Source organism: Eriocheir sinensis, chromosome 3, assembly GCF_024679095.1.
Source record: "Eriocheir sinensis breed Jianghai 21 chromosome 3, ASM2467909v1, whole genome shotgun sequence".
NCBI classification, from domain to species: Eukaryota; Metazoa; Arthropoda; class Malacostraca; order Decapoda; family Varunidae; genus Eriocheir; species Eriocheir sinensis.
The window spans coordinates 13,564,053-13,573,444 of NC_066511.1; the positions used below are offsets into that span (position 1 = coordinate 13,564,053).

The following is a 9,392-nucleotide window of genomic DNA, read 5'->3' on the forward strand; positions in this document are numbered from 1 at the left end:
TCCCCATTCATCTCCGCACTCCGTCTCAGATATGCCGAAAAAGAGTTATGAATCCGTTCCATTCACTCCCCCCGAAAGTTACAGGAGAGTTACCGGGATATGAACGAGAAAATCCTGTAAATCTTGATCTGACTGAATGAGACGAAGATAATATTGGAGATCAGTTCTTCCCTCGACCAAATGACACGCTCCTTTCCCTTTCAACGGCGCTGTGCTACAACTAATAATAATAATGATAATAATAATGATAATAATAATAATGATGATTGTAATGATGATAATGATATGGCTGATCCTGCTTTTGCTATTCCCTGATATATCTCATCGAATAACGAAACAAACGATACAGGCAATAGGAAAGCAATGCGATGATTTATTCTTCTCATTTCCCTCATGAACTCCTATCATAACAACGCGATGATGCTTACGAGTCATAAGTAACCTGAAGCCGGGACCAACGCGTGTACCATTGCCTAGGAAACCAACAAGAATCTGAAAGTGGCGTGGGTTTGCGGACGTCGGGATTAGAAATTACAGTTTACGACCTGCCGGCACTTAGGAGTAATATTTCAGCGTGGACCCAGAACTTAATGGCTTGCCGTGTCTTTATACAGCGTCGTACCCTCGCACGTAGCCCTTCCCGAATCGACTCCTGATTTATTTTCTTTACGCGTTCATTCCGTTTCCTTACCATGCTGCTTCCTCTTTCTAGTGATATTCCGTCCCTATCGTTCCTCTTGCTTATCACTCTTCCGTTCCGTTTCTCTTTTTCCCGAGCGTCTCCGGCTTCTCTTCTTCCTCTTTCTCAACGGGCTCTTCCTTGTCATCCCGCGTCCCTCCTTCGGCCTTATTCCTTTTTCTCACTGCGTTCCTTTCCGTTCCTCGTTACTTCTTTTCCCGATCGTCTCCGGCTCTCTCTCTCCTTCCTCTTTCTCACCGCGCTGTTCCTTTGCGTTCCTTGTCATCCCGCGTCCCTCCTTCGTTCTTATTCCTTTATCTCACTGCGTTCCTTTCCGTTCCTCTTTCTACCCGAGCTTTTCTGTGCCTCCTTCCTCTTTCTCCCCGCCCTGTTCCATTGCGTTCCTCGTCATCCCGCGCTTCTCCGTCCTCTTTCCTTTTCCTCAGTGCTTTCTTTCCTGTTCCCCTTTCTCTCTCTCCTTCCTCTTCCTCACCGCGCTATTCCATCATGTTCCTCTTTCTTCCAGTGCTATTCCATTCTTCTCGTTTCTCTTCCTCACCGCGTTGTTCCGTTGCTTTCCTCTCTCTTCCCGTCCTGTTCCATCCCTTTTGTTCCTCACACCCTCCTTCGTCCTCTTCGTTTGTGTCCATCTTTTGCATTTAACTGTCATCATTAAGACTGGCCTTTAAAATGAGCCACGACCCACTCAATGCTCTCACTGTATGTTATGAGACCACCAGCGTCCGATTTTCTCCCTTCCTCCACTGGAAAGAATTATTTGTGTGTGGGGGAGGAGGGGGGATGTAGGTGTCTGTGTGAAGGGGACCCATGAAGATTGAAAATATGTTAGTGATGAGAAGCGTTGTATCATACTAAGTTGCTCTTTTGGCGACGTTATACCATTAATTTAAAACACTATCCATTTTTATTCATCACAGTCGTCCAAAATGTTCATAGAATACAATTTACGTTAAGGAAGTATACACACAACGACGCTTTACCTACATACTCCCATTGTTACAAAAATAGGCCAAGTAACGGAGAGGGAATCGTTAATCTCCGGTGACGACTAAGCAGGATCATTATTAAGGCCTGGGTGTTGTGTCCTCACCTCCCGCGGCAGCCACACGTTAGGGCGTCGGGAGGCGGGGAAACTGTCCAATTTGTGCCGCGGAAACGTTTGAGTTATACCGCCTCGGGAACTGTTGGCGCGAGGGAGGGAAAAGGTGACGGAGGAGGAGGCGGCGGCGGGGAGCAAGACGAAACCCCGCTACGGATCCCGAGAGAGTAAGGTTAGGTTAGTTAGTCCTCGTTCTGTCTCTCTTTCTCATTCTCTTTCTATCTATCTATCTGTCTGTCCATCTATCTCTTTCTCTGTCTCAAAATGCAACACATCTACGTAGAAATTTAGTTTTGTCGCCGCAGAAATCTTGGCCACATTCTCCTCTTCCCGTCCTCAGCCAGGTGGCACGAGGCAAGGTCTGGGCGGTAGAATCTTTCCGCCCTACGGTAGCCTTTGACATTTGGCCGAGACAGTTTGCATGCCCGAGATTTCCTCGGCCTCAACTCTGCCGAATCGTAAAGTTCCGAGCGCCCGCAAGTTTCCTTTTTTCTTTGAGGAACCGCCACAGGACCAGACAAACATAAAAAGAATGGAACATCTCGCCTCACCAGCAGCACACGCGATTGGATGGCATGCTAGCGCGCTCACATCGAACAGCATACACTTACACATACGTACGCATTATGCTTACTGAGGCATGCACACATTAAGCATGAATGCACAGATGTTCATGTAGACTCACTGAATAAGCCAAGTGAAACGCGTAGGATTTGCATTAGTCCCATCTGATATCGTAATGCGTTACAGCTTGCCTCCCCTCCGCCCTCCTCTCTCCTCCCATCCGCCCTAGCAGGCAATACACGTCACCTCTTCGTCTTCGACACAGCTGCCGGCACCTCATGGCTCATTTTAAGTTCCTGTTCACACCACACTTGGGTGGCGAGGTTACGATAATGGCTTGACTTATTTAACGACTCGCCGCCGGTTATGGCAGTTTCCTGAGCCAGAGAACGAAGCAGCTGCGCCTCATTCCCTCGAATCTTGGGCCAGGGTTCAGCGTCGTTCCTATGCACTCGACGCCGCTGAGCACAGATTCCGCCATTTTCTGGGCTAATAAATAATCTCCTGCACTCCCTTTGATGCAGTACTTCCGAAGTCTCGTTTTACCATGAAAATTGTTGTACTCCACAGGGTAATAAATTCGCGATATTGGGGTGAAATCCTGTTTTGATGGTTCTTATCCTGGGCAGCAACCCACAAAGCGCGCTGAATGCGGTGTGCAAATATAATAAAATGCTGCCGTGTGCGAGCTTGCCAAACAAGGAATGGAAGAGAATGAAATGTATATCGTAAAGCGGGATGGATAGCAAGGGAAGGTTAGTTGACACTGAAGGGGTATACATAAAGCCTGAAATAAGTATGAATACACAATTAACATGTCGGAGAACGTAGGAAATGTAGCTGTACACGAGATTAGAATCGGAATAGAATAAAAATATATAGGAAAACCCGAAATTTCGAAGTGTAAAACCTGTTCACAAGTTGTACTAATTTCAAGGCTTTTCATGAAGGGCTGCAACTTTTACGATTCTCTTATATATTTTTCCATTAAAAGTAAAGACGCTGCGGAAGGCCTAACAGGCCAAGCCAAGCCAAGCGACGTGCCGGAAGACAGGCAGATAGACAGGAGCCAAATATGTGTCTTCGGTCTGACCTCGATGTCGTTTCGCCTCAACATCCTTCAGCGCGCGACACGTACTAGGTTCACATTCTTAAACATTTCGGCTCCCAAGCTCGCATATTTAACAAGGCTTTCGTAGGCATTTTGAGCCTTTCCAGGGGTAGCATTAGGACCCTGGTGGTAGTTTGAGCCTTCTTCTGTACTGTGAACGCTAACAACACTCATTAGAACTCGACTGATCTCCTCTTTGGCCTTTGGAAAGAGTTAATGTGAGAGAGAGGTAGATGCGTCTGAGAATACCGACACGTGCACTCGTTCCTCGGCGATACAAAGGCGGCAAACTATAAAGAGGAATCGAGTTTTAAGAGTGTTTGGAAAGCTGGACGTGCTGCGGGTGGGCGGGTTGACGGGTGGTTATGGTCGCGGTGCTGCCGGAATGGTGGGCCGCTGGGGTGAGTTGCGCGTGCGTTGTGGTTGCCGTTATGAGGGAAGTGATGCTAAATGAACTGGTAGTTGGTTTTAAAGGTGTCGAATGGCGTGGTGGTGGTGGTGGAGATGATGGTGTTGTGTGAGAGTGTTTTAGTGGTGTGTGTGTGTGTGTGTGTGTGTGTGTGTGTGTGTGTGTGTGTGTGTGTTGATACATTCCGGTTGTTGTTTTTTTCAGTTGTTTTAATTAATGGAACTTATTATCCTGTTTTATCTTGTGTTATTTTATGAAACAATGTACAGCAAAACATATATATAGTACACACAAACTCTCTCTCTCTCTCTCTCTCTCTCTCTCTCTCTCTCTCTCTCTCTCTCTCTCTCTCTCTCTCTCTCTCTCTCTCTCTCTCTCTCTCTGACAAAAAATATACCAATTCTACTGTCTCTTCTCGCCTAGCGCTGCTTCGATAACGTCAATCACCCAAAATTTATTCACCACAGCCACCACCATTACCTCCTGCCTCACCACCACCACCACCACCACTACTACTACTACTCAGAAAACCGCTTAGCCAGCCCCCATCTCCTCCCTCACTGAACACCACGACTCACCACCATTTACACTCACCACCTCCACGTAACCCTGAAACTCACCACACCACAACTCACCATCACCACACCGTCACCACAACCACCACCACAGGAATACCATGTCACCTTTCATTATTGTAACCCTTATCAAGAACCGTTTACACTCATCACTTTCATATAACTCTTCAACTTGCCCACACAGTTCCCACAACCACCTTAGGAATGTCGTGTCATATATCTCATCATTAACAACTATATCAAAAACCCTTTACACACACCAATATATGTCACACTTATTCTTGCCCTCGTAACTCACTCTACCTGACCAGCACAACCACCAATCACACATCTAGCTATGCACCTTCAGTAGTGCCATGTCACATCTCATCATTAGAATCCATCATATCAGGAAGAAACGTATGAACTATTTTTATTAGCACTATTGTAACGCCCGTTTTCTTTTCCCTCCCCTCCTGCAGACGTTCTGTGTGGTGTCCAAGAGGTTCCGCAAGAACTATGTCCACCGGTTCTCTGCCTCCAAGTCCTTGTTCCTCTTCTCGCCATGGCACCCGCTGCGTCGGGCCGCCATTTTCCTGTCTACAAACCAGTTCTTCGATTACCTGGTCATGGCCACCATCCTCCTCAACTGTGTCTTCCTCGCCATGACAGAAACCGTAGCCGAGGCTGAGTAAGTACCCGCCCTTTGTTGTGTTGGGGTGCTGTGTGGAGCGCACGGCAGAGAGGGGAACCGTGCTGGGCCAGAATACAAAGTGTGTGTGGGGGGTGCAAGTACCTATGTGGAGGTGGGGACGGGGGGAAGTGCCTGTGTGTGTGTGTGTGTGTGTGTGTGTGCGTGTGTTTGTGTGTGTGCGTGTGTGTGGCTCATCAAAGTAACATGTCTCCTCTTCGATAGTTGTCATGGAAGGAGGGACAAACAAGGGAAAGTCGTTCGTCGGCTCCAGCGTGCCCCGATGAAGGAGCTAAAAGTGCTGATCATGTGACAACGATGTTCTGGGGAAGGGGAAGAGTTGAGGGACACGATTTGTGGTGCTTCAAGTAATTGGAAGGTGATTGAGCGAGGGCTAAAATGGGGACTTTTCAAAAAAGTGATTCGTACCCAAGAATAGACCGGAATTTTCAGATATTGAGGAACCAGAGTATTGGGTACCCTTAAAGGAGAGAGAATCTTGCTATTTAATTGAATCCAGTAAAATAACTAAACTATTTGAGATTCAGTAATTGATTTGCCTCACTGTAGCAACGATACGAGAATGAATCGAGTACCCTTAAAGAAGAGGGAATGTTGCTTTTAATTGAATCCAGAAAAATAACTAAACTATTTGAGATTCAGTAATTGATTTGCCTCATTGCAGCAACGATACGAGAATGTGTGTGCGTGCCGGGGTAGCAGAATAGGCCCGTGCACGTGAGCGAGCTCTTGAATGAGTAATGTAAAGATAAAGGTTGTGTGGTAAAACAACGAGGTAAAACAGTGCTGCTGCTGCCACTTGGAGAGAATGATGGCGGCCATTTATCATGAGAGCAGCGTCTTTTTTCAGAGGAAAAGAGGCTCAAAATGCAGAGGTGATAGATTTCGGTGTCACTTATTTCAGGGCAGATGGCTTTATAAATCTTTTAAGCCAATATTAACTGTTTCGCATAGACCTCGTGGGAAGGGTTGCCAAGACTGAATAGGAAAAGCTAACACGTCATCGCATATTAACCTTCGTCGACAATCATAAATTCATGGCGAAGCAGATTTGTGAAAATGTTTATATTCATGGTAGACTTACAAAAGTAGAAGAATTTCCTCCTCTGCCTAAATCTTTAAAATGTAGCAACGTCTGTGAAGGAAGGAAAGAAGGAAGGTATGTTGGAAGGAAGAAAGGAGGAAGAGTGCAAAGTAGGCAGGAGAGAAAGTAAGCAGGAAGGAAGATAGGCAGGAATGAGGAAGAAAGGAAGGAAGGAAGAAAAGATGGAAGGAAGGGAGGAAGGAAGGTAGGCAGGAAGGAAGATGAGAGGAAGAAAGGAAGGAAAGAAGATAGAAGGAAGAAAGGCTGGAAAAAAATTAAAGATAGTAAAATGAAGCTCACGCACTCCATTCCCAGTATTTCGACACACAAAATACACACATCGAAGCATAGAGGAGAAAACGTCGAGAATTAACAGACATTCTTGTTTCTCCAGCGTGAAACAAAGCGTAACGAGGCGATAAACACGCCTCGTCCGTCGCGTTGGGAGCAGTGGCGAGTTTCTGTCCGGCAGCGAGACCAAACGGAAAACAGGAGGAGGCAGCGCGCCGACCGCCACTGGTTCTTGTAGTTCATCCTTTATTCATTGAAGGGAGAGGCGGAGGGGAGAGATTCGATGGAAGGGTCGTTGCGCCTGGTGGAGGGAGGGGCCGCCGGATCACAAGGGACAGGTAGGCAGGCAGGTAGGAAGGAAGGAAGAGAGGAAGGTATGCTGGGAGGAAGAAAGGGTGGATGAAAGGAAGGTAGGCAGGACAGAAGGTAAGCAAGAAGGAAGGAAGGAAAGAAGGGAGGAAGGAAGGAATGATAGGGAGAACGGGAGAAGGAAGGATTGAAGGAAAGAAAAAAAAGAAAGAAGCAAAAACAGAGGAAGGAAAGAAGATAGGAAGAAAGAATAGGGAGAACGGAATGCAGGCACCTCAAACTGTAGCAAGAGGAAAGACAGAATTAATTTATACTACCAAAGCAATTCAGAACAAAAGAATGAGAAAGCCTGAAGGATGATGACGGCAATAAACCAAGAAGTAGGCGGGCAGGCAGGTAAATGGGAAGAAACATCAAACTGCAATAAAAAAGGGAAGACAGAAAGAAAGACAGCATAAAAGTAAACTGATTAAAGAAAGTGGCTGCCTTAGGAAACACCGAGGAGGGATGACGCTGAGAAAGTTAAGACAAGTAGGAGAGTAGGAAGAAAACAACACCAAACTGCAGTACTAAAAGAAAATGGGGAGAGATTGTAGAAGAAGAAGAAGAAAGAAGAAAATAGGTTGTGCATAAAGCTAAGAGAGGCATACTAGGCGCATAGGAAGAAAAAAACATCAAACTACAGTACTAAAGGAAAATGGGAAGAGAAAGTAGAAGAAGCAGAAGGAACAAGAAGAAGAAGAAAATAAGTACCGTAAGTAAATCAATGAAAACAAGTAAGTGGCAAGCGCAGGTAGAATAAGAAAACTCGCAGGTGAAGAAAAAACGGGGCGGGGGAAGAGAGAGAAAGAGAGGGAGGGAGAGAGGACAGGAAGGGAGTGAGGATGGAGGGGGGGTACACTGCATGTTATATGAGGAAACTGCTGGGCCGGGGCTACATTAAGGTATGAAATAAACAGGGGTAATAACAGAGACAGGGAGGCGGTAATAAGTCAGTGCATGGAACCCGCCGAAGCCTAGCTGTTGCAATGGCCTGACACAATCCATATCGGGCATAATTAACAAGCGTGCGCCATGTGGAACCCCGCCTCTACAACGCTAGTGTTAGGTACCTCGCTGCTCACTAGAGGGGGTTGAGGGGGTGGGGGAGGGGTCTTGGGAAGGTGTTTTTTTTGTGTGTGTATGTTGGGAAGGGAGGGATGGATGGGGTGGTTTGGATAGGGGTGGATAAGGTGTTTGTGTGTGTGGATGTGAGTGGTGGAAGGAGGGGGTGGGGGGTTTCTCTGTGTGTGTGTGTGTGTGTGTGTGTGTGTGTGTGTGTGCATGCGCGTACGTCCGCATGCCTTTATATTGGTGCGTCGTTTGTCATCGGGGTCATGCATACACAGCCAAGGGAGGGGAGAGGAGAAGGGGGAGAGGAAGGGGAGGGTCTGGGGGGATAGGGGATGGGGTAAGCGGCGGGGAGGATTGGGGGGAGGGGAGCGTGGAAGCCAGAGCACGGGGGGGAGTGAGGGAAGGGGGAAGATTGGGGAAGTGAGGGGTAAGGGGGTGTATGCGTGGTGTATCCATGTGTATACCTTCTTGTCGTCACTAAGTCTTGCCAAGTCTGATCTTTCGCCGAACTTTTAAAAACCACCCATACGTTTTATTATTATTTTCCTTTTCCTCTTGGGTTTTCGTTCCTTTTCTTACTATTTGCGTCGTGAGAAAGAAAAATATGCGTGTGTGGACTTTCAAGGCGGCATTCCAGGAGACATGTAATCCTATAATAACAATAATAATGATAATAATTTCTTCCCCTCCAGTAATTTGACTACTCACTGCAAGACGGTCACTCGCTCGCTCGCTCGGTTCCGCAGTCTTCCTCCACGATGACTAAGCCGAGTGTTTTTTCCTACATTTTTCTTATATTTTTTACCATTCCTTTTATTCTCCGGCCATCTACATTTTTTGCTCTCCTTTTAAGTTATTATTAGTCTGCCATCCAAGGAACACCATCACAGAAAACGTGAGGTCGTGACGTAGCCGTGACGTCAGGGTCCAGGAAGGCTCGTGATTGGCCACTGTTGACTCGTTACCCGTTTTGTTGCATTACACTGCGGTCAAAACTTTCGGGAAATTAGCACCGTAATGTTTAAAGGAGAGCGCGCCCGCACGCACACACACACACACACACACACACACACACACACACACACACACACACACGGGTAATAAAGATATAAGTAAAATATTGACTTCCACACCGATGAATGGAATGCTTCACCAAATTAAATCGTGTGTCAAAAGAATGTGTTATAATACGAGACATAACTAGCTTGACTTAATACTCTAAATGCACAAAAAAATAAGAGCGATTAGGTAAGAAAGTAAAGTAATTAAGGTAAGGTATGGTAATTAGGTAACAAGCAGAAGGAATGTAGAAGTGGTCGGCAGGGAGATAGATACGAGCAATGCTTCTTCCTGGCGTTGTTACTCCTTCTTTATATATCCTTTTCCTTTCCTGTGACGTTCTGGACAAGCAAACGTACCACCCATATAAGAGAATGTAGAGGTTAA

General features: G+C 46.4%; 1 protein-coding gene across 10 annotated transcripts in view; it reads left to right on the forward strand.

Annotated features, from left to right (window-relative positions):
* LOC127005350 (sodium channel protein 60E-like) overlaps positions 1–9,392 on the forward strand; it is a 215,815-nt gene that overhangs the window by 48,426 nt on the left and 157,997 nt on the right. For all 10 annotated transcript variants that reach the window (XM_050874196.1, XM_050874155.1, XM_050874170.1 and 7 more), the window contains one exon: positions 4,920–5,128. In XM_050874196.1, coding sequence (XP_050730153.1) covers positions 4,920–5,128 — 209 coding nt within the window. The remainder of the gene's footprint in view (positions 1–4,919; positions 5,129–9,392) is intronic.